A 23,619-nucleotide genomic window follows, 5' to 3' on the forward strand; every position below is an offset into this window, starting at 1 on the left:
ACACACACACGCAGAGCTTCAAACTTGAGTGCTTTTACAAATGAATTCCACCCGACAGATGGATCAGGTAATTCCCACCAATACAGGTTGTTCCAGAAAATAGAAAAAGAGGATAGCTCCTGGTTCCTTGCGGAAGCTGCTACACCCGTGAGCCAAGAGCCAGCTAAGGCCAGTGGAGAAGATGGCTGTCTCTGACAGTCCTGTGTGATGAGCTCACGCGATGCCCAGAGAGCTCTAGGTTTCAGGACGAGAATCACTTGCCCGTCCATTGCGTGGTGGGGGCAGCTCTGCATGGTTCCATGGAGACCTTCAGTCACCATCACTGCTGTATCAAGAAGGGTCTTGGGTGGTGTGAGGGCATCTCCTCCAGACCTCCCTCCAGGTACCATGCAGAAGCGGTCCCAGGGTATCAGTCAGCCTCTCCAGTTGTTTCCAGTGGGGTCTGGAAGCAGGGAGGGGCAGGGCTTAATCCAGGGGGTTGGTTACCAAGGCACTGGGAAGACTGGAGGAGCCAGAGGAGCCAGCCATGCGGTGGTCAGTTGCTCCATTGTGTCGCTCTTTGTGACCCCATGGACTGTAGCCCGCCAGGCTTCTCTGTCTGTACAAGAATACTGGAGCAGGTTGCCATTGCCTCCTCCAAGGGATCTTCCCCACCCAGAGATCGAACCTGCATCTCCTGCATTGCGGGCAGATTTTTTACCGCTGAGCCAGTGACCCAGCCAGCAGTCATTTAAAGGCGGGAGGCCGCCGCCTCCTGGAGGCTGGAGTAACAGAGTCAGTCAGAACCAGAATGGGTCTGCCGTGGCTGGAACGGGATTGCTTTCCCCACTTCTGCCTTCTGCTCCCATTCCAGTGCCTCCTACCGCCAGGACCTCACTGATGTTCACTGGCAAGGGAGTTCTACGAGTTTTCAGGCTTCCCGCCTCTACAGAGAAGGCAATGGCACCCCACTCCAGTACTCTTGCCTGGAAAATCCCATGGACGGAGGAGTAGGCTGCAGTCCATGGGGTTGCTAAAAATCGGACACGACTGAGCGACTTCACTTTCATGCATTGGAGAAGGAAATGGCAACCCACTCATGTTCTTGCCTGGAGAATCCCAGGGACGGGGGAGCCTGGTGGCAACCCACTCATGTTCTTGCCTGGAGAATCCCAGGGATGGGGGAGCCTGGTGGGCTGCCGTCTATGGGGTCGCAGAGTCAGACACGACTCAAGCGACTTAGCAGCAGCAGCAGCCTCTACAGAACAAGGGACCTCCCTAGTGGTCCAGTGGTTAAGAATCTGCCTGCCAATGCCGTGGACACAGGTTCAATCCCTGGTCTGAGAGGATCCCCCAGGCCATGGAGCAATGAAGCCTGTGTGCCACAACAATCAAAAAAAAAAAAAAAAACAAGGGAGCTCTTAGAAGCGCAAGTGGGGCAGAGCAGCAGCGGACGCGTCCCTCCCGGCCACGTGGCCTGGAGGACTCCCTCTGTCCACATGCTACTGACCAGGCACCGAGTGAACGTTACCTCCGCTGCAGCAGGGGGCGCTCTGGGTGCCGGTCTGAACTGCAGACGCCCAGGAAGGGGAGTCAGGGATGTACTCACCTGTGGATCAGCGGTGTGTTTACACCGACCCAAAATGAGTGATTGAAACAAGTCAGACCGGTGGCTCTCAAAGTGTGCTTCCTGGACCAGCACCATCCTTGGGAACTTGCTGGAAATGCAAATTGCTAGCCCCCACGCCAGGCTGAATCAGAGACTCTGGGTGGCGCCAGCAATCTGTATTGTAACAAGCTTTCCAGGGGACGCGGATGCCCACTCAAGTCTGAGAACCACTGAGATCCACAGTTGCTCTTGGTAAAAAGGCCAAGGAGCGTGGGACGCAGCCCTGCTCAGTCTGCAGGGTCCCAGCCTCCTACCACTTTGCGGCTCCTCCATCCTAGGATCGCGGCCCCTCCCACGTGAATAGGAGGGCACGCCTCTTCCCCGTGGCCTCTTTGGCCTGAGTAAGTCACACGGCCACGCCCAGAAGCAAAGGCTGTTGGGAAATGTAGTCTTTATTCTGGGCGGCTGTGTGTCTAAAACTTCTGTCACTACAAGATCTTGCTGTTCACTAGGTGCGCCAGGCTTCACGCCAGAAAACTCAGAGGCAGACCCAAGTGTACGCAAGAGCAAACGGATGAGGGGCGGGGGGAACAGATAGTTTAATAACAGTGTTGAGGAAATTGGTTCATCTTATCACTTCATGGGAAATAGATGGGGAAACAGTGGAAACAGTGTCAGACTTTATTTTGGGGGGGCTCCAAAATCACTGCAGATGGTGATTGCAGCCATGAAATTAAAAGACGCTTACTCCTTGGAAGAAAAGTTATGACCAACCTAGATAGCATATTGAAAAGCAGAGACATTACTTTGCCAACAAAGGTCCGTCTAGTCAAGGCTATGGTTTTCCAGTGGTCATGTATGGATGTGAGAGTTGGACTGTGAAGAAAGCTGAGCGCCGAAGAATTGATGCTTTTGAACTGTGGTGTTGGAGAAGATTCTTGAGAGTCCCTTGGACTGCAAGGAGACCCAACCAGTCCATTCTAAAGGAGATCAGTCCTGGGTGTTCTTTGGAAGGACTGATGCTAAAGCTGAAACTCCAATACTTTGGCCACCTCATGCGAAGAGTTGACTCATTGGAAAAGACTCTGATGCTGGGAGGGTTTGGGGGCAGGAGGAGAAGGGGACGACAGAGGGTGAGATGGCTGGATGGCATCACCGACTCGGTGGACAAGAGTTTGGGTGAACTCCAGGAGTTGGTGATGGACAGGGAGGCCTGGTGCACTGCAGTCCATGGGGTCGCAAAGAGTTGGACACAGCTGAGCAACTGAGCTGATGGAAAAAAACCTGACTCCTTACCAAATACAACACAAGGGAACCTGAGGTCGGTACTGTGCAGGGCAGTAGCCGCTATTCACATGTGCTTATTTACTTTTAAATTGAAATAAAATTAAATATTTAGTCTCTGTTGCACTACCCACATTTCAGACGTTCAGTTGCTGCTTCTGGCCAGTGGCTGAGAATTACACATTAGAGATGTGAAAACTATTACCTTAGTTTATCGGACAGTGTTTCTCTAGCTGGATTAAACATCACCATGAAAGGTCAACTATAAAGTTGATGGAAGAAAATAATTGATAACCTAGGGGCAGAGAAGGACTTCTGAAAACCCCAAAGGAATAAATTACAAAGGAAAAAATATCAGTTTGATTATGCCAAAATTTATTTTGTTCATGGAAGGACAAAATGGGCAAATGTACTGGGTTTCAGAATGGGAGAAAATATTTGCAAATCCTAACATCTTTACGATATATTTTTTAAACAAGAAAAAGAGCATTCCTTACAGAAAAAAGGGGCATACACGATGGTATAAACAAGCAACGAAGAAAAAAATTCCAAAAAGCAACAAGGATGTGCACAGGTGCTCAAACTCATTAGTAATCAGACAAACACAAATTCCAGGGACTTCCTTGGTGGGCCAGTGGCTAAGACTCCGAGCTCAGAATGCAGGGGGTCCAGGTCAGGGAATTGTTAATATATCCCGCATGCCGCGAGTAACTTTCCATGCTGCAGCAGAAAAAAGAGGCCACTTGCTGCAACTAAAGATCATATGTGCTGTAGTGAAGACAGATCTCAAGCGCTGCAACTGAGACCCAGTGCCGCAAATAATAATAAACATTTACAAAAAAAAAAAAAAGCAAAATTTAACAATGAGCTGTCATTTTAACACTATGAATCTGGTAAAAATTAATGTCTGGCTTAGTCAAATGAAGTGCTGCAAGTACGAATCTCCTAACAATTCCACTCTTGGGTGACTTCCGGAAGAAATTCTCTCTTGGGACCGTGAGGGGGCGTGCCCAAGGATGTTCGCGGCAGCAGTATTTATGTGGGAGCTGAGGGCACAAGGCAAGGTTCCTGCGACATCAGCAGGAGCCAGGGCCCACCTGTGCCCATAGCAAAAAGCCAAGCCAACCAAGTCTGCAAATCAAAAATTGTGTATATAAAATAATCCTGGCTTCCCAGGTGGCTCAGTGGTAACAAACCCGCCTGCCAATGCAGGAGACTTGGGTTTGATCCCTGGGTCAGGAAGATCCCCTGAAGAAGGATATGGCAACTCACTCCAGTATCCCTGCCTGGGAAATTCGACGCACAGAGGAGCCTGGTGGGCTAAAGTTATGGGATCCCAAAAGAGTTGGACACAACTAAACAGCAACATTTTGCAAGACCAAAAAAGAGACTTGTTCGCACAATAGGATGACTCCCATGAGAAGAATGGGGGAAAGGAGGGGCATAGAGGAAGGAATGAAAGAAGAGAGAGGTCTTGGGAGGAATAAAGGCCTTGAAGGCCACAATGAAGGTCTGTTTTGTAAGCAAAGGGCAACCCCCTTTGGTGTGGGTTGGGGTCTGGTTACAGGTATTTAAAATGAGAATTATCCAGGAGATTCTAACATGCAGCCAGGAATGAGAATGGCAGTTTATCTGCCACTGTAAGTCATTGTTGACCTCAAACTTCGTGCCTGCCTCCCGCCACGTCCCACAGGGGAAAGGCCAAGGAATCATTCCACACCTTCCCCCATTTCACAGATGAGGAGACTGAGGTCACATGGCCTACAACGGCCAGGCCTAAAGCCGTGAGTCCCTCATGGGCTTTCTTCTTTAAAAAAAGATTGTTTATTTATTTATGGCTGTGCTGGGTTTTTCTTGCTGCCTTGACTTTTCTCTAGTTGCATTGAACGGGGGCTACTCTCCAGCTGTGGTGTGCAGGCTTCTCATTGTGGTGTCTTCTCTTGCTGCAGAGCACGAGCTCTAGGGCCCACGGGCTTCAGTAGTTGTGGCTGCCGGGCTCTAGGGCACAGGCTCAGTAGTTGTGGCACGTGGGCTTAGTTGCTCCTCGGCATGTGGGATCTTCCCAGACTAGAGATCGAACTGGTCTCCTGCGTTAGCAGCGGATTTTTTTTTTTTTTTTTTTTTTTTTACCACTGAGGCACCAAGGATGCCCTCATTGACTTTCTGAGCCAGGCCTCAGGCTGGGCAGAGAGGCTGCAACAGTGAGCAGGACGTTCTGACTCCGACACCCCAGGGCCAGGCAAATGACATGGGGCAGGGGGAGGAAGTGGCCACACACAGGTCCCTTCGAAGGTCAGTGACTTCTCAGGGCTCCACAGCCTTGCAGAAGTTTGGTCTGATGATGCCAAATGTTCTGATTTTCCTCAAGAAATCCCCATGTTCGTGTGAAAGTCCTTGAATCTCAAAGTAGGTCACTAATTAAAAACATTTAACAGTATCATGTGGGCCAAGCAAAATCGAGGGAATAGTTAGCATTCATCAAAACCTTACGGTGTCCAGCGCTTTGCTGAGTTCCTAGTGTTACCTCATTTAACCCTGTAGAGGCTTGAATAGTGTTCCCCTCTTCCCCCACCAACCCCAAAAAAGAAAAAAACCAGATACGTCCCCATGGAACCTGTAAGTGTGACCTTATTTGGAAAAGGGGACTTTGAGATGTGATTAAGGACCTTGAGGTGAGATCTTCCTGGCTTATCTGGGTGGGCCCTAAAACCAGTGACAAATGTCCTTATAAGAAAAAAAAACAGGGAAATTTGAGACACCCATGAAGGCCTTGTGAAGACAGGCAGAGATTAGAGTCCTACAGCCATGAGTAAAACCACACCAGCAGCCTCCGGAAGCTGAAAGAGGCAGAAAAATCTCCTCCTAAAGCTCCAGAGGGAGCAAGTCCTTGCTGACACCTTGACTTCAGACTCTCTGCTTCCAGAACCATGAGAGAATACGTTTATGCTGTTTCAAGCCACCCCAGTGTGTGGCAATTCATAATGGCAACCCCAGTCCTCCTAGGGCTTTCCCAGTGGCTTAGGCAATAAAGAATCCACCTGCATTAAAGGAGATCCAGGTTTGATCCCTGGGTCAGGAAGATGCCCTGGAGAAGGGCATGGCAACCCACTCCAGTATTCTTGCCTGGAGAATCCCAAGGACAGAGGAGCCAGGTGGGCTATAGTCCTTGGGGTTGCAAAGAGTCAGATACAACTGAGTGACTAACTCTCCAGGCTCACCAACCTTCCTAGCAGCCCTCTGAGGAAGTACCTTCCTTGTCCTGTTTTACAGCTGGGACCCTGTGGAACAGAGACTCCGAGTTACCAGCCTGAGGTCACACAGCAAGAAAGTGGTCAAGGCAGGGTTCAAAGCCATCACCATGCCACAGCCTCCTGAAGACTGAGACTCTCTCCCTTCTGCACCTGAGGGACCACAGGTCTGAGCAGGAAAGGGTCAGCCTCTGTCTTCTGGGGCTGCAGTCAACCAAACTAGGCCAGACCCCCAAAAAGAGACTCCAGAAGAGAGATGGCTGTTCTTGGAAAACGCTGAGAGGTGTTGGGCTGGAGCAGGGGACAAGACAGGGCAGCAAACAGGGTCCTGACCTGTTGCTTGGGGGTTGGGGCCAGCTCACAGCCTTTTCCAGGTTGACCAAAGGTGTCTGCAGAAGTCTGGGGACCACAGGGTTAGACAGAATTAAACTCTCTCTTCCTTTCTTCTCCTCCCCCTCTCTTCTCTACACCTTTATCCCCAACTTTCTATCTCTCTTATTCTGCCATTTAATCGTGTTGAGTATTTGAACAGGTAACAGAAGCCCATGGTTCAAAATATAAAAGATTCCAAAGAGACTAAATTGCAAAGTCAACCTTCCTTCCTCCACATGCCCTGCCCCAGGGTCCCCGTCCCCCAAGGCAGCCACCGAGACAAGTTTCTTGCATCTCCTTCCAGAAATGTATGTGCGTACCTAGAAATACCTACATGCGTTTACTGGCGTATATTTTACCTTGCACAAACGTTCACCAAATGTGCACATCCTTCTAATTGCGACCTAACGGTGTATTCTGGTGGTCGGTCCCAGGTGGGGTACCTAAGCAACCTTGCCCATGGTGATGGCTCAGTAGTATTCCGTGGTGCATATGAACCCTGATTTCACTGGAACAGCCTCTGCTGATGGACGTTCAGGGAGCTTGCGGTGGTTTCCTAAGCAATGCCACAGGAGAGACCTTGCACGTACTTTCTATCTGGCAAATTTATCTTGCCCCCTCCCCTGCCTGCCCCTGGACTCCCACCCGCCCGCTGCCCCCAGGTGATGCCTTCTGGATATCTCTGACCTTCTGGATCCTTCCCTGGATTTGGTCAACTCCATTCCAGTCTCCATAAGCATCTCTGTTGTCTGCCTCTCTGCTTCAGCCTCTCTAGACTTCTCTGCCTTTCTTTCCTTCTGTCTCCATCCTCATCTCTGTCTCTCTTTGTTTTCCTCCTTACCAGCTTCCCTTGTCTTCCTTTTTCTCTCCCTCCATCCCATCTTGTTTCCCTCCTGTTATCTCCCAACTCATCCCGCCTCTCTGTGGCCCCCTACAAGGTGAAGCTGGCCCAACACATGTCCCCACCTCAGAGCCCAGTGGTTTCTCTCTGGGGATGTGGTACCCCTCCCAGCACACCTTTCTCCCACCCTCACGCTTCTCTTGACCTGGCTGGGCTCTCCCATCCTCTGCAGTCCTGGTGGAGAAGCCACCATCTGCTGGTCCAAGCCCTGGTGCCCTGGTGCCCACCCCCACCCTTTCTTTCTCTGTACCAGCAGGATTGGACCCTGGGCCCAACTGGCACTCCTGGGGGTGATACTGGTTTTTCATCAGGAGTCATGGGAAGCTAGACTGAAGCAGGTTGGATGTGGTTCTGGGCTAGACAGAGCCTCGTCCTCCTGTTGGGGACCCAGCCTTCTTGCCCTCCCTGCTCAACAAACAGAGCAACCAGTTTGTGTCAACCCTGAGCTGGGGACAAATAACAAACCCCCACCCAAGGCCCTGCCCTGGTGAGGTTGACATTCTCACCAGGTGACACAGTTCATGACCAGGTGAACATACCCATATACTCATAGGTATTTAAAGACCACACGAAGTTCGAGAAGGAAAGAATGGGCTGTGGTGACAGAGGAGAGCAGGGTCTAGGAAGCTGACCTGGTGGGGGAGCGCCCAAGTGGCTTTATATGAACCAATAGGGACAATCACTGAGACGCTTTGTTAGACAGAATAAAGGAAGAGGGGTGTGTGCCTGAGGAAGAGATGACATTTGAATGGAGAGGAAGGAGGAGGCACGGAGTGGAAGACCTTGTAGGCAGAAGGCGAGGCATATTCAAAGGTCCTGAGGTGGAAGGAAGTTGGCGGCTCAAGGACCAGCAAAAATACAGGACTTACGGTGGGTGAAGAGGAAAGTGTGGACCACCTCACATAGCACCGTGGGGAGGAGATAGACCCATTTTACAGATGAGAAGCTAAGCTTTGGAAAGAAGGCAAGTCCTTTGCCCAAGAACACACAGGGTAAGGGTGAGGACTGCTGAACGCAGGCAGCCTTCCGCTCCTCACCACTAGGACAGTGGTTCTTGGTGAGGGAGCCCAGACCAGCAGCACAGCATTGCCTCTTGGGTCCACCCCAGAACCATCGAATCAGAGACTGGGGGTGGGGGCTTCGCTAGAGGTCCGGTGGGGAAGACTCCACAGTTCCACTGCAGGGATGGGTTCCATCCCTGGTTGGGGAACTAGGATCCCACGTGCCGCAGAGCAGCTGAACGCCACAACCACTGAGCCCACAAACTCCAGCGCCTGCACCACAACTACAGAGCCCTTGTGCCACAACTAAGACCGATGCAGCCAAAAGAAATAATTTTTTTAAAGGAGTGAGACACAAGGAAATGAGAGTGAAGGAAGGCCATGTGACCATGCAGGCAGGGACAGGAGTGATTTGACCACAAGCCAAGGAATGCTGGCACCACTGGGAGCTGGGAGAGGCGAGAAAGGCATCCTTCCTAGCCCCTCTGAGGCGTTGCCACCTGCCAACTTGATTTCAGACTTTTGGCTTCTAGAGCCATTAGAGAATAGATCTGTTTTGTAAGCCACCACACATGTGCTAATATGCTGAGGCAGCCCTAAGAGACGAATCCACCGTGTGATGGGGCAGACGGAGCAGCGGGCTCCAGCTCGACTTCCCACCTGGGGCAGAAGACAGAGCCCACCCAGGCTTCCCCCTGGCCGCTTCTGAGAACTCAGAATCTTATGTGTAGAATTCAGAGATGCCGGGATGTAACGAAAGGGACAGAGACGGGGATGAGGTAAACTGGGACCAACTCAACGACTTAGAAGTGGGGCTGCAAACCAGAATCTGGGGTAGGGGAGAGTCTGGGGAGCCGGGAAGGGTTTCAGGAGAGCAGAGATGACTCACCAGATGGCTGGTGAGAAGGATCAAGATGCAAAAGGAGCTTAGGCCCTAACCTGGGCCACCCTTGCAGGGGATGCAGACTCTGGGGCCAGACAGCAGAGGTTCCAATCCCAGCTCTGCCACTTTCTGGCTGTGTGACCTTGGGTAAGACACTTCACCTCTCTGTGCCTCAGTTTCTTCATCTGTAAAGTTGGTTTAATGATAATCCCTACCTTCCAGGGTGCGTTTGATTTAATAGACATGGAGCACATAGTGCCAGGCACACAGTAACTGCTCCACGATTGCTGTTACTGTTGTTTTTATCATCTCATTCTGTTCCTCAGGTGTTGACATGGTGATGCCTCTCAGATTTGTGTCTCAGCCCTGATACCTGTCTTTGAACTCTGCCTTGTACATCCAGCTGCCCCTGTCCCCAGTATTGCCCCTTTAGATGTCCGGTACTGACATCTGGGGCTTCCCAGGTGGCTCAGTGGTAAAGAATCCTCCTGCCAGTGCAGGACACATGGGTTTGTGTAGCAACCCACTCCAGTATTCTTGCCTGGGAAATCCCAGTGACAGAGAAGCCTGGTGGGCCACAGGCCATAAGGTCGTAATAGAGTTGGACACAACTTGGGGACTAAGCAACAACAATGACTGACATCTGAGATAGAATACTGCTTCCTGCTTCCTCCTCACCGTCAATCCTGTTCTGGCCTCATCTTCCCCTCTCTGCAAACGGTACCACCTTCTTCTGCCCATTGCTCAGCCCTCAAGGCCAATCAAGCCTTTCCTCTCTGTCAAATCAACAAAGATATTCAATCCGTTCTCGACCCAGCAGTCACTCCATGGCGCCATTCTGGTCTTGTCCACCCCCAGCTCCTTCCTTATTGGTTTCCTGCACCCTCTGCCCACACTCAGCTAGAGATTAGTTCATCACTTCCCAGCTGAAACTTTCCCCGCAGTTTCACTGTGAATTTATTACACTTAGATAAATCCTACAGAGCTGTTCCCCACAATGCTCTATCTGATCTCATCTCCCCTGCGCTCCCTCCATTCCAGCCACACTGGCCTCCCTCCTGTTCCCCAAACCCACCACTCCTGGTCCTACCTTAGAGCCTTTACACTTGCTGTTGCCTCCTTTTCAGGTCTTTGCTCAAATGTCACCTCCTCCAAGAAGCCCTCCCTGACCACCTCAGCTAAAACGGGCTTCCTACCCACTCCTTTTCCCTGTCATTACAACCTTTTTCACCATCAGAGCATTTAGTGCTGCTCGTTCATTAGTTACTCATTGAGGGAATTCTCTGGTGGTTCAGTGGTTAGGACCCCGTGCACATTAAGGTGCAGGTTCAATCCCTGGTCAAGAAACTAAGATCCCACGAGCCCAATGACTTGGCCAATAAAAGAAAGAAAGAAAGAAAGAAATTCTTAAATTGCTGAAGTCCATCCCTCCTCCCACAAGGAAGCCGCACAGGGATAGGAATCTGTTCTTCCACCATTATATCACCAACACAGAGGGATTGGACACTGTGGATGTTTAATAAGTATTTGTTGAAAGAATACATCTTGCCTTTTTCACCCAATAGCCTTGTGGCTAGTGGTAAAGAATCTGCCTGCCAATACAGGAGATGCAAGAGACAAGGGTTCAATCACTGCGTCAGGAAGATGCCCTGGAGATGGAAACGGCAACCTACTCCAGTATTCTTGCCTGGGAGATCCCATAGACAGAGGAGCCTGGCAGGATACAGTCCATGGGACTGCAAACAGTCAGACATCATTGAGCAACCAAGGGCGGGGCAGGGAGGTGTGTTGCTATTTCCTGTCTGTATCAGGACTGCCATGTCCTTTTGGCTTTTTTTTACTGGGATATAATTTACATACAAGAAAATACACCCATTAATTTAAAAAAAATTATTATTGTTATTTTTGGCTGAATATAGGATCTTAGTTCCCCAACCAGGGGTTGAACCTTTGCCCCCTGCATTGCAGCATGAAGTTTTAACCACTGGACCACCAGGGAAGTCCCTAAACCCTTTTTTTCTTTCAGTCACACTGGGTCTTTGCTGCTGTGCTCAGGCTTTTCATTGCACTGGCTTCTCTTGTTGCGGAGCAGGATCTCTAGAGCACAGACTCAGTATTTGCGGTGCTTAGGCTTAGTTGCTCCCAGACATGTGGGATCTTCTCAGACCACAGACCAGGGATGTAACCCATGTCCCCTGCACTGGCAAGCGGATTCCTAACCATTGGACCACCAGGGAAGTCACCCCCCCCCCTACACACACCCATTCTAAAGATATAGTTTGGTGAATTTTGGCAGGTGTATACTCCCATATAACTACCACCACAATTAAGATAAAGCTTTTTTCTCACCCCAGAAAGGCCACCCCTCTGCCCTACAGCCCAGGCAACCATCAACCTGCTTTCTTTGATTCTAGATCACTGTTTTGGAGCTTGAGTCCCCACACTGGGACCTTTGCTGATCAGAAGGTGAAGAAAGGAGACACTGGAGATCTAGTGTTGAGAGACACTTGGCTCTGTATGGCTCCTGGATTGCTCAGATTTAAGCAAAAATACTTCTCATAGTATGGAGTGATAGGGTGGGTGTTTCTAAAATTTCAGATTCTGGGGTCTGCAGGGACTGAATTAGACTCCTGGGCGTAAGGTTTGAAAATACACTTTTTTTTTTTTTCTTTTGGCCATACCATGAGGCATGTGGGATCTTAGTTCCCTGACCAGGGATCGAACCCATGCCCCTTGCATTGAAAGTGCCAATCTTAACCACTGGACTGCCAAGGGAAGCCTGAAGATACACATTTAAAGTAAGTTCCCTGGGTGAATCTGGTGAGCCCTAAAGTTTGGGGATCATGTGGTATGAGGATATGGGTGAGACAGAAGGGCATTCTGGGTAGAAAGAACTTTCTGAGCAAAATCCCTGAGGTGGGCGAGAACAGGGACCAGAAATCCAGGGCCTCGAGCGCTGGCAGAGAGCTGGGCTTTTTCCCCTAAGGGCACTGGGGCACCATGGCAGGCTTAAGCGGGGGAGTGACTACCTGTGTTTAACCTTTCATAAGACCCCTTTGACTGTGGCCCGTGTGTGTGTGTGTGTGTGTGTGTGTGTGTGTGTGTGTGTGTGTGTAAGAGAAGGGGCTGAGGCCCCCAGGAGTGAGATAATGTGGACACCATGGCAGGAGGGGGCAAACAGAGGAGGGGTGTTGATCCTCATTCTACAGATTTCCTGCCCTTTTTTTTTTTTTTTGGTCTCTGGCTCTAAGCCACTCCCTGCCCTGGATTCTGACCTGGGGACAGCTCTGACTCCACTAGACAGACACTCTTCCTCTTGACTGTGTCCTTTCCTCCTCCTCCGATGAAGACAGGCCGGCAGCCAGGCATGGGTGTGGGTCTGTGCGCTTGCAGTGGCGGTGGGAGTGTCTCCAGTTATGCGTGGACCACGGGCTCTGCAGGTATTTGGAAACCTCCTGAAGACTTCTGGGTGAGCAGGGATACTGCACATAAGTTAGTTTGTCCCATTCTGTGAGTCCTTCCTCCCCTCAGGTCCCTGGCTAATTCCCAGCTTTCCTAAGATAGGTCAGTTCACCTCTTGCCTCTCAGTTCCCCAGTCAATGGAGGAACTATTACCCGTCCCCACCTTCCAGGGTTGTTGTAAGACTTAATGAGTTAAAGGCAGACACTCAATAAATGTAACTATGTTCTCCCATCTGTTTCTGTGTGAGCCACTGTCTCTGGGGGTAATTTGAATCTGTATCCCTGTGTATCGCATGAAACTCCATGTCCAATTTGCCACATAGCAGCTGTGCAACCTTGGGTGAGTTACTAGACCTCTCTGAGTCTCAGTAACTGAGACTTCTACTCTCAGTTATGGAGACTTCTACAAAAGTAGAAGTCTACAAAATGGATATAACAATAGTACCTATTTCCTATGGAAGATGTGGAGATTAAATTAATTACTCCACCTAAAGAATTTAGAACAATGCCTGGCACACAGGCGTTAATTACACGAGCATCATCATTTGGGTGTGAGCTCCAGTCCATATGTCTGCCTAATGTGTCTGTCAGCATCTTGCGGGAATCTGGGGCGGGAAGCGTATGGGGTTATCTGGGGTGGTGTGGGACCAGGCCTGTGAGGGAGCCCTCTGGTTTTTCATCTGTGAAATGGGGATGACAGCAGCTCCCTACTCAGGCTTGGTGTGCAAGCTGGATGCTGGGGTGTGTGTGGCTGGCGCGCAACTCCATAATCATTCACTATTATCTTTTCTTTACATATAAAATGCCCGTAATAGTAGCACCTACGTTGTTAGGGGATGAAATGAACTTGTAAAAGCTTAGGACAGCATCTAGCAAGCAGAAAGCACTCACTGTAGCGCTTGTTACTGGTAACTTATGTGGGACTGAGCCTGTGCTTACCTGGGCAGGCTGTGGGATGTGGCAAGGGCAGAATGTGGGCGTGGGCATCCGGCCCTTCAGGTTCATCTGCCACCCCACTGCCTCCACACCCCCGACCTCCTGCCCCCGCCATTGCTCCAGCCCTGACCCCAAACTCCCTATGACCTCCCAGGGAGGAGGTTTGGCCAGCCTGCACCGCCTGCCCAACCCCAGGAAGAGATGCAAGGCACCCTTTCTGACACTATCTCAGTGTCTCCCTCGGGTCCCCCATCTCTGTGACTCCCCATCTCTAGCTCAGAGTCTCTCTGGGTCTCTCTCTCTCCCCCACCCCACCCCACTATGCTTCCGGGACAAGAAATTTTAGGTCCCAAGTTTGTGTCCCAGTGAGGGCAGAGGAGGAACAATCAGAGGCGGGACTCCCCTCCCACCCCCACCCCTTACAGCACGCTCAGCTGACGGGGAGGTTGCGGGGGGGGGGGCGGGGGGGGGGAGACAGGGGGCTTCATTAATTAAGCTTACCTCCAGCCACGCGGGATGTTAACGAGGTGGATGGGCCTCATTAGAGAGCCGAGCCCTGGCATTAGCGCCTCGGTCACACCCCTCTCCAGGGCTGATGTCTGGGGAAACTGGAGCAGGAGGCTTGGGAAACCCAGCTGGGCTGGGACCCGGACTTCTGCAGGCTGGGAGAAGGAGGGGCTGGGACCTGGGCTCCCCAGCCCTAGGGAGGAGGGCCTGGGAGCCCGGATCCTTCCCCCAACACACCCCTCTACTTAAAAGCCAGTCGAGGCGCTCCGCCCTCTCCCGCCCCGGGTTCACCCCGAACCCTGCGGAAGAGCCGGGACAGTCACCCAGACCCGAGCGATGGAGAAGGTGCGGGAAGGACCGGAGCTCGGCAGCGGGATGGAGGAGCCCGCGAGCCCCCAGGAGCCAGCGTCGCCGCCCCCGCCTCCGTCGCCGCCTTCGCCCGCGGCCCCTGAGACCCCCGGGCTCCCTGCGCCCGAGTCGCCAACCGAGGCCCACGCGCGGCAGCTGCTGCTGCAAGAGTGGGCGCCGCCGAGAGGGAGCCTGGAGCTGCCCCCTCGCCTCACCTGGAAGCTGCTCTTCCTGCGGCGGCCGCTCTACCGCAACCTACTGCGCTCGCCCAACCCCGAAGGTGCGGGGCGATGGTCTGCGCGAAGCTGGAGCAGCCCGGAGGCCGCCACGCCTCCGTCTCCTTCCCGCGGGCTCGCTCACCTAGACCGTCGGTCTCGTCTTCTCTTTGCTTTCTTGTCTCTCTTACTCTGCTCTCGGTCTCTGTCTCTTGATGTCTCCCTCTGTGTTTTTATTTCTCTGCGTCCTTCTCTGGGGCTTTCCCCCCCCCCCCCCCCACAGTGGCACAGCGGTAAATAATCCACCTGCACTGTAGGAGATGCAGGAGACGCAGGTTCGATCCCTGGGTAGGGGAGATCCCCTGGAGGAGGGCATGGCAACCCACTCCAGTATTCTTGCCTGAAGAATCCCATGGACAGAGGAGCCTAGTGGGCTCCAATCCATGGGGTCGCAAAGAATCTGACACGCCTGAGCGACCGAGCAGCCGTGCATTCTAGCACTTCCTTCTCGGTCCCTTTTTCTCTCAGCGTGTCTTTGTCTCACTTGCATCTCTGTCTCTTTCTACATCTTGTGTCTCTATCTCTCACAGGGTCTGTCTCACCCTGTATCTCTCCGACCCTCCTCCCATGTTACCGTTCCGTCGCTCAGTCATTCCAACTCTTTGCGACCCCGTGGACTGCAGCACGCCAGGCTTCCCTGTCCTTCACTATCTCCTGGAGCTATCTCCCTCCTCCCATGTTCTCTCTCTTTTTCCTGGTTCCTCTCTCTCTTTCTCCCTCTGTTCCTCCCCTCTCGCCACAACGCCCTCCCCCTCCGAGCACTGGCCCTCTGACCCCAGGACATTCTCAGGGCTCTCCCTGGGCCCTGACTCACTCCCCGCTGCCTGGCTGGGCTGGTCTGGCAGGCGGGGCATTGATTCCCGTCCTTCCAGCCGAGTCCAGCGGGCAGGGAGTGGGGAGACTGCAGAAAGGAGGGCAGCTTCAGCACGCCTGAGGCTCCGCTTCCCTGCGCGTTTCAGGCATCAACATTTATGAGCCAGCGCCCCCTACCGGTCCCACCCAGCAACCCCTGGAGGCTCTGGGTAAGCGCCCGGAGGCTAGCCCCATGCTGCGGAAGGGGTGGCCCTGGAGAAGCGGCAAGTTCTAATCTGTTGCTCCTCCACCCGCCAGGCAATTTCCGCGGCTGGCACATCAGGACTGAGAAACTCCAGCAGAACCTCAGGTGAGTGGCCAGGACACACGTGGCCTGCGTTTGATTCCCTCTTCTGGCCTCCCTCGCTGTGGGACCTGGAAAAGCTCTGTTTACCTCTCTGGGCCCTTGTCTCCGGCTCTGTAAACAGGATGAGTCCTAAGAGCATGCCCGTAAAACACACGGCATAGGGTCTGGCCAGTTTGCTCATAGTAGGTGTTCCATGCCGTGCTTAGTCACTCAGTTCGCGTCCAACTCTTTGCGACCCCATGGACGGTAGCCCACCAGGCTCCTCTGTTCATGGAATGCTCCAGGCAGGAATACTGGAGTGGGTTGCCATTCCCTTCTCCAGGGGATCTTCCCGACCGAGGGATCCAGCCCGGGTCTCCGGCACTGCCGGCGGATTCTTTACCGCTTGAACCGCCAGGGAAGCCTAGCAGTTAATACTGTTCCTATACTCAGCCTCTTTCTGTGGGAATGGGAGAGTCACCTAGGCCACCAGCTGTCTGCCTTTAAACCAGGCCCCCTTTCTGCATTGTGGGTGGGATGCCGCAACTCAGGGGCTCCGAGTCACAGGCACTTGGGTTCAGCTCGCCACTTCTTTGCTGCTCGATCTTGATAAGTCACTTCCCTGCGTGCACCGCGGTTTCCCCATCTGCAGCACAGGGTTCAGGATGCATCACCCTCAGAGAAGCTCATAGGAGCCGAGACTGTGAGGTGCTGTGTGGCTGATCAGCCCCCATAGGCCAGCGCCCTTGACGTCTTTAGGAGGGTGCAACGATCAGGGTGTTCCACTTCTGGGGGCCCGGTTGACCTGGGAGAATGCCAGCAGATGGCAGCCCTCCCCCGTGCCCTCTCTCACAGCTGGACGGTGAAGCAGCAGTGCGTGGACCTTCTGGCCGAAGGCTTGTGGGAGGAGCTACTGGACGATGAGCAGCCGCGTATCACGGTCATGGACTGGTACGTGCCTCCGCCCCTCCCACCTGCCCAGCCAGGTGGCCCACGTGGGCTCCCCAAAGCGCATGCCTCACCCCATGCTCCCTGAGACCCTCCTGCCACTGGGGGACCCAGCCCTTTCCATCTCTCTGGCCCTTTTGGTCTGAATCTTTCTGTTCTTGAAATATTCCAGCCCAGAGCCTCTTCTTTCTTCCTTGGATGTTGGTCACCCTCTTTTCTTGAGATGGACTCCCCCCTCTATTTGGCTGCGTCTCACAGCTTGAAGGATCTCAGTTCTTCAACCAGGAATTGAACTCAGGCCACGGGGAGCCTTCCCTGACCACTCCTAAGCTGGGTCAGATGCATTATGCTCCCGTACCCCGAATGTCCCCTATCGCACCCCTGACCATGCCTAATTGTCGCTTCCTAATGACATGTCCACCTCCCCTACTGGACCATTATTAATCCCATGAGAGCAGGGCGTAGGGTTGTCTTGGTCACCACCGTGTCACAAGCAGCACCCAGCCCCAGTGCACGTAGTGGGTGCCAGAGGGTGTGTGTGTGGAACGGCAACCATACCAGGAGCGGGGGCTGTGGTAGCAGCTGAAGGCCTGCTCCCCACCCCAGGTTCGAGGACAGCAGGCTGGACGCGTGTGTGTATGAGCTGCACGTCTGGCTGCTGGCGGCTGACCGCAGCACAGTCATCGCCCAGCACCATGTGGCCCCCCGCACCTCTGGGAGAGGCCCTCCCGGCCGCTGGATCCAGGTGAGACGCCCTACCCCGGCCACCACCCCCACACGTGCTTTCGTGTCCCAAGACCTCATAGAGGGAGGAGGCAGGAGAGCAGGGCTTGTGGGTCCCTAATAAGAACTTCTTCCTGGCCCTGGTGCTGCCCCAGGTGTCCCACGTATTCCGCCAGTATGGCCCCGGCGTCCGCTTTGTCCACTTCCTGCACAAGACCAAGAACCGGATGGAGCATGGTGGGCTGCGGCGGACGAGGGTGACCGACTCTTCTGTGTCTGTGCAATTCAGGGAGTGACTGGCTGACCCTGGGCCCCTCCTGACCTCTTATATGATGATACGAGATACCAACCCCTCAGCGACTTCTTATTCCCTTACCACTTCTGATATCTTAGCATCTCTCTGAACCCCTAGCAGCTCCCTAAGCCTTAGAAGTCCCTAACCCTTAGTACCTCCTGACCCTTAAGCTCCACCATGTTCCCTGAGCACCCCGATTCTCCCTGTATACCCTCCTGTCCCCTTGGCTGCTCCTGGATCACGTACTACCTCCTGTGCCCCGTAATCCTGCCTGGGCCTTGGCTTCTCATTCGACATCTTCACACATCTTTGACTGTCTGGCTGGCTGGGATTTTCGCTGCACTCTCTGCATGAGGGCAGTGGCCACTTCTTCCTGAGTCAGTGCTTAACAAGATAATAGGGGCTCAATAAACCTTTGTTGACTGAATGAATAAATGCGTGTGCCCAAGGAATGCTGTTTCCCTGGTGTTTGCTCCTTAGAACTTCGCCAAGTTCATTTCCCACTTGCACGTCCTCTAATCCTTGATCTCCAGTGCCTCCCTTGACCTCAGATCTCTTATGTTCCAAACTTATGGCCTCGTAGCCTCTCTACTCACCTCCCTCTTCTCCCATGCCTCTTAACTCTCAGAATGTCCCCAGATTTCCTTCCTCCCTCCAATCCCATGTTATCATCCCCCAGAGCTTCCCTCTGCTTCTCCTCCTCCCAAGACCCCTCATTGCTCCTCTTTTACTCCTCCAGAGCCCCCAAACCCAGGTACTCATCAAGGGTCCTTATCCTTAGGAGTAGTAAATTGCAAATTTGAATTTTCAGAAATATGCAAATTAGAATGAAAGTGTTCTCCATGGGTTGGAGCCTGGGGCATTAAAAGTATTTCACAACCCATGAGTCCTGGACTGTGGGCAGATCACAAAACAGACCCTGGACCTACATGGGGCAGAGTCCTTGAAGGCCTCTTACCATGGTAGGTATGAATCCTGAGAGAGTCTTGAGGTCCCTGGCAGGCCTGAACATCTGGTGTGGGGAGGGGGGGATTCAGAAAATGGCTATCCACCAAAAAGTGTGGAAAGCATTTCAGTGTTTAACAATCAGCCAGCCGTGTGACTTCTCTGGTAGTCCTGTGGCTAAGACTCTGGGCTCCCAATGTAGAGGGCCCAGGTTCTATCCTTGTTCAGGGAACTAGATCCCACATGCCTCAGCTAAGACCCAGCATGCATGCTCAGTCATGTCCGACTCTTTGCAACCCCGTGAACTATAGCCCACCAGGTTCCTCTGTCCATGGAATTTTCCAGGCAAGAATACTGGGATGAGTTGCCATTTCCTACTCCAGGGGCTCTTCCCGACCCAGGGACTGAACCAGTCCTTGCATCTCTTGCACTGGCAGGCAGATTCTTTACTACTGCACCACCTGGAAATCCCATGACCTGATACAGGTCATATTTTAAAAAATCAGCCAGCAGTACCATTACTTGTCACACAGATGCCCTATGGGTATGTGCACATGTGTGCGCACCTAAATCCATGCACGTGCCCCCACAGGGTCTATGCATGTGTCCCCACCCACAGCAGGTACTATGGGCTGACCCAGCCCTGACCACCCTGCTCCCTCCTCCGTTCCCGACCCCACATCTGCGTGGACTTGGGGCCCAAACACAAGCAGATGGCAGACAGAGATGGCTTCATAAAGGCTGTATTACAGGGAAGGCAATATGAGGGCAGGCAGAAAGCTCTGTTCTCCTGGGTCTTACAGACTTCAGCAGACCCCATGGACAAGGCCAGGTGAGGGGCTCAGCACTTTGTGAGGGCTGGAGATAAGCGATCTCGTAAGGTATCATTTGCAACTGCAACAGAATAGAAAATTATTGCCAGGGGGTGCCAGGGCCTCAGAGATTTATGGTAGGAGGGATTCTAGAAGCCTGAGATGGGGTTAGGGGCTGGGGCTGGGCTCCAAATTCGGGGGCTAGGCATCCTGGCCTGGGAGTTTGGGGCTGGGGGTTCTTGGGGGTAGAGGGGCAGGTGGGTGGTTTTAGAGGGTGCCCTGGGTGGATCTAGGGCCGCGGGGTCTGTGAGTTTGGATATGTGTCCAGGGTGGGCTCAGGGGCCTCCAAAGTTGGGCCTGGAGGCTTCAGAACCTTAATGGGGGCACTGGAACCAGTTTCTGGGGCCAAGGCTGATGCTGATGAGAAGAGTGGAGCATGAGGGCTAGACAGGGTATTCCTGGAATTAGGTCTGGGGTCTTGAGGTCTGGGTCAGTCAGGTTTAGAATCTGGGAGCCCCAGAGCTGGGTCTGAGAGCCCTGGGATCTGATGATCTAGGGGGGTGAGGAAGGATTAGCTTTGGTTCTGGGGCTTCGAAGTGAGGGGGTTGATGGCTTCCCATCACCAGACTAGGCTGGAGGTCACCAGAGATCACTCACCTGAGAGTGCAGCCGTCTGGTGGGTAGGCAAGTGGGCAGTTCAGGGAGGTGGGAGGGGGAGCCCCCAGAGTGAAGACTGGATTGAGTCTGGGAATCTCAGAGTTGGGTCTGGGAGATCCAAGGGGCATGGGCTTGGGGAAGGGGGCGTGGGGGAGGAGAAGGGGGACCTCGGGAACTGGTTCTAAGGACGCTCAGTTTGGGTCAGAGGCTCAGGGGTCTGGGTGTTGGGGCCGGCGGGCAGGCACCTGCAGTAGACGGAAGAGATGGCGTTGGACCAGTCCCCGAAGAGGCCGCGGCGGTACTCCTCCAGGCGCGGGTAGCTACCGGCCGAGAACTTGCGCGACTTGCCCTCCTTGCCGCGACCGGACCACACGGTGAGCTCGCAGCGCTGGCCCACCACGATCGAGGAGATGACTTTCGTCCAGTCCGAGGGCAGGTAGGGCAGGTCGGCGCCCGACTCCAGGGAGAGCACGGCGCCGGCGCAGCAGTTCTCGTAGTAGGGGTCGCTCTTGTCGTAGAGCTTGGCGCACGTGCGCGTCCCGTCGGCGTTCGTCAGGTCGGCGGCCGCCGGGCAGGCGCCTCGGACGCCGGGGACGGCCAACAGGGCCAGGGTCAGCAGCAGTGGGCACAGCGGGGACATGGTGACGCTGCGAGGCCGAGCCCCAGCTCGCTTTTATGCGCCCGACCCGTGGGAAGCGAAAAGCTGCGAGATAAGGACTTGGGGAGGGAAAGCGAGGGCGCCCGGGAGCCGGGAGACTTCCCAACCTACATCAGAACCCACAACCGCGCATACAGGACGGACTTGATTTGCATAAAACTCAGCTGCTTAAGACGGATTGCAGCAAATGACAGGACCTGTGGCTTGGAATACAGAGGGTAGCATAGGGTTAATACTTATTGGGGGGGGGGGAGCTCTTAAAAATTGACAGCGAGCGGACAACCCCCTCCCACTTCCAAATAGGGAGAGGCCCAAAGAAGGGAGGGGAGCTGGGCCTCCGTGCCAGCCGTGTACCCTTACCCCCTAGGCAGGCCCTTGGGAAAGGACAAGCTGGAGATAAGGAGAGACAGACCTTGAAAGAGAAAGGAGAGATGGGAGGGAGGAGATGAGAAGGGAGTCGCCCCCACCTCCCCAGGAGCAGATCTTCCAGAGCAAGGTTGAGAAGTTAGCTAATGACATATTTGCAGGGCGAAAATCATTGCAAGGTAATATACAAAAGGCTTGGGGGGAAATTTGCAACACTTGGAACAGCACAGAATTAGTAGTTATTATATATAAAGATATATACCAGGGCTTCCCTGGTGGCTCAGAGGTTAAAGCGTCTGCTGGCAATGCAGGAGACCCGGGTTCAGTCCCTGGGTTGGGAAGATCCCCTGGAGAAGGAAATGGCAACCCACTCCAGTATTCTTGCCTAGAGAATCGCATGGACGGAGGAGCCTGGTGGGCTACAGTCCACGGGGTCGCAAAAAGTCGGACACGACTGAGCGACTTGACTTCACTTCACTTCATATATAAAGATGGAAAGAATACAGGGACGAATTGTATTTAAAAAAAAAGATCTTAATGAATCAGATTACTACAATGGTGTGGTTAGTCACCCAGAGCCAGACATTCTGGAGTGCGAAGTCAAGTGGGCCTTAAGAAGCATTGCTGTTAATAAAGCTAATGGATGTGATGAAATTCCAGCAGAACTATTCAAATCCCTAAAAGATGGTGGTTTTGCGTTCATTATCCCAGCAAATCTGGAAGACCCAGAAGTGGCCCCAGGACTGGAAAAGGTCAATCCTCATTCCAATTCCCAAGAAGGGCAGTACCAAAGAACGTGCTAACCATTGGACAATTGCACTCACTTCCCATGCGAGTAAGGTCACGCTTAAACCTTGCATGCTAGGCTTCAGCATTATTCAAACCAAGAACCTCCAGATGTCCAAGCTGGGTTTAGAAAAGGAAAAGGAACTAGAGATCAAATTGCCAACATTCGCTGGTTTATAGAGAAAGTAAGGGAATTTCAGAGAAACATCTATCTCTGTTTCATCGACTACGCTAAAACCTTTGTGTGGATCATGACAAACTGTGGAAAGCTCTTAGAAAGCTGGGAATACCAGACCATCTTACCTGTCTCCTAAGAAACCTATATTCGGGTCAAGAAGCAACAGTTAGAACCCTGTATGGAACACCTGATTGGTTCAAGATGGAGAAAGGGGTATGACAGGGCTGTCTGCTATCACCCTGTCTGTTTACTCTATATGCTGAGCACAGCATGAGAAATGCCGGGCTGGATGAGTTACAAGCTGGAATCAAGATAGGCGGGAGAAGCACCAACAACCTCAAATATGCAGATGATACCACTCTAATGGGAGAAAGTGAAAAGGAATTGAAGAGCTTCTTGTTGAGGGTGAAGGAGGAGAGTGAAGGAGCCGGCTTAAGACTACGTATATTAAAAATACTAAGATCATGGCATCCGGCCCCACTGTTGCATGGCAAATAGAAGGGGAAAGGTGGAAGTGGTGACAGATTTCCGTTTCTTGGGCTCCAAAATCACTGTGGACGGTGACTGCAGACATGAAATCAGAAGACCATTGCTTCTTGGCAGGAAAACAATGACAAACCTAGACAGTGTGTTGAAAAGCAGAGACATTGCTCTGCCGACAAAGGTCCATATAGTCAAGGCTATGGTCTTCCCAGTGGTCATGTATGGTTGTGAGAGCTGGACCGTAAAGAAGGCAGAACGCCAAAGAACAAATGCCTTTGAACTGTGGTTCTGGAGAAGACTCCTGAAAGTTCCTTGGACAGCAAGGAGATCAAACCAGTCAGTCTTAAGGGAGATCAGCCCTGAATATTCACTGGAAGGACTGATGCTGAAGCTGAAGCTGAAGCTCCAGTAGTTTGGTCATCTGATGCAAACAGACAACTCACTGGAAAAGTCCCTGATGCTGGGAAAGATTGAAGACAGAAGGAGAAGAGGCATCAGAGGATGAGATGGTTGGATGGCATCACTGATGCAAAGAACAGGAACTTCGGCAAACTGCAGTCAATAGTGAGGGCCAGGGAGGCCTGGCGTGCTGCAGTCCATGGGGTTGCAAAGAGCTGGACACAACTGGGCGACTGAACAACGACAACATATATAAAGAGGACTTACAAACTGACAAGATATCAAGCAACACCCTCTGCCACATACCCCAAGAAGGACAAGTCAAGGGAGGGGAGAGGGAAGGAAGAAGCTGCCACTGTCCCCCCACCCCAGAAGTCTCACTCCCAGGGAACTAGATTTTCTTAACCAAGATTGGAAATCTTGCAT

General features: G+C 52.7%; 2 protein-coding genes and 2 long non-coding RNA genes across 4 annotated transcripts; 1 reads left to right on the forward strand and 3 right to left on the reverse strand.

Moving 5' to 3' along the window:
• Positions 1-17: 17 nt before the first annotated feature.
• Positions 18-1,942, reverse strand: LOC114117986 (uncharacterized). Its single transcript, XR_003591532.1, has 2 exons — positions 1,589-1,942; positions 18-442 (listed from the first exon to the last, which is right to left on the reverse strand). It is a non-coding gene; the product is annotated as an uncharacterized LOC114117986 (long non-coding RNA).
• A 10,545-nt stretch (positions 1,943-12,487) lies between these two features.
• On the reverse strand, positions 12,488-14,471 carry LOC121816512 (uncharacterized). Its single transcript, XR_006056174.2, has 2 exons — positions 14,177-14,471; positions 12,488-12,742 (listed from the first exon to the last, which is right to left on the reverse strand). It is a non-coding gene; the product is annotated as an uncharacterized LOC121816512 (long non-coding RNA).
• A 28-nt stretch (positions 14,472-14,499) lies between these two features.
• NCCRP1 (NCCRP1, F-box associated domain containing) lies at positions 14,500-18,788 on the forward strand. Its single transcript, XM_027977929.2, has 6 exons — positions 14,500-14,810; positions 15,765-15,827; positions 15,916-15,967; positions 16,799-16,894; positions 17,498-17,636; positions 17,770-18,788. The coding sequence occupies exons 1-6, from the start codon at positions 14,519-14,521 to the stop codon at positions 17,908-17,910; spliced, it is 783 nt and encodes a 260-aa protein (XP_027833730.1). The 5' UTR covers positions 14,500-14,518; the 3' UTR covers positions 17,911-18,788.
• Positions 18,789-19,581: 793 nt separating this feature from the next.
• On the reverse strand, positions 19,582-20,972 carry SYCN (syncollin). Its single transcript, XM_015100209.4, has 2 exons — positions 20,569-20,972; positions 19,582-19,748 (listed from the first exon to the last, which is right to left on the reverse strand). The coding sequence occupies exons 1-2, from the start codon at positions 20,961-20,963 to the stop codon at positions 19,739-19,741; spliced, it is 405 nt and encodes a 134-aa protein (XP_014955695.3). The 5' UTR covers positions 20,964-20,972; the 3' UTR covers positions 19,582-19,738.
• Between the last annotated feature and the right edge of the window lie 2,647 nt (positions 20,973-23,619).

Source organism: Ovis aries, chromosome 14 (assembly GCF_016772045.2).
Source record: "Ovis aries strain OAR_USU_Benz2616 breed Rambouillet chromosome 14, ARS-UI_Ramb_v3.0, whole genome shotgun sequence".
In the NCBI taxonomy this organism is placed as follows: Eukaryota; Metazoa; Chordata; class Mammalia; order Artiodactyla; family Bovidae; genus Ovis; species Ovis aries.

Bases quoted from the DNA above. Each gene is read 5' to 3' on its own strand.
- SYCN (XM_015100209.4), bottom strand. From the start codon at position 20,963: ATGTCCCCGCTGTGCCCACTGCTGCTGACCCTGGCCCTGTTGGCCGTC.
- NCCRP1 (XM_027977929.2), top strand. From the start codon at position 14,519: ATGGAGAAGGTGCGGGAAGGACCGGAGCTCGGCAGCGGGATGGAGGAG. The intron at 15,968-16,798 runs GTGAGTGGCCAG...CCTCTCTCACAG, and splicing joins AAACTCCAGCAGAACCTCAG to CTGGACGGTGAAGCAGCAGT. The intron at 17,637-17,769 runs GTGAGACGCCCT...GTGCTGCCCCAG, and splicing joins CTCCCGGCCGCTGGATCCAG to GTGTCCCACGTATTCCGCCA.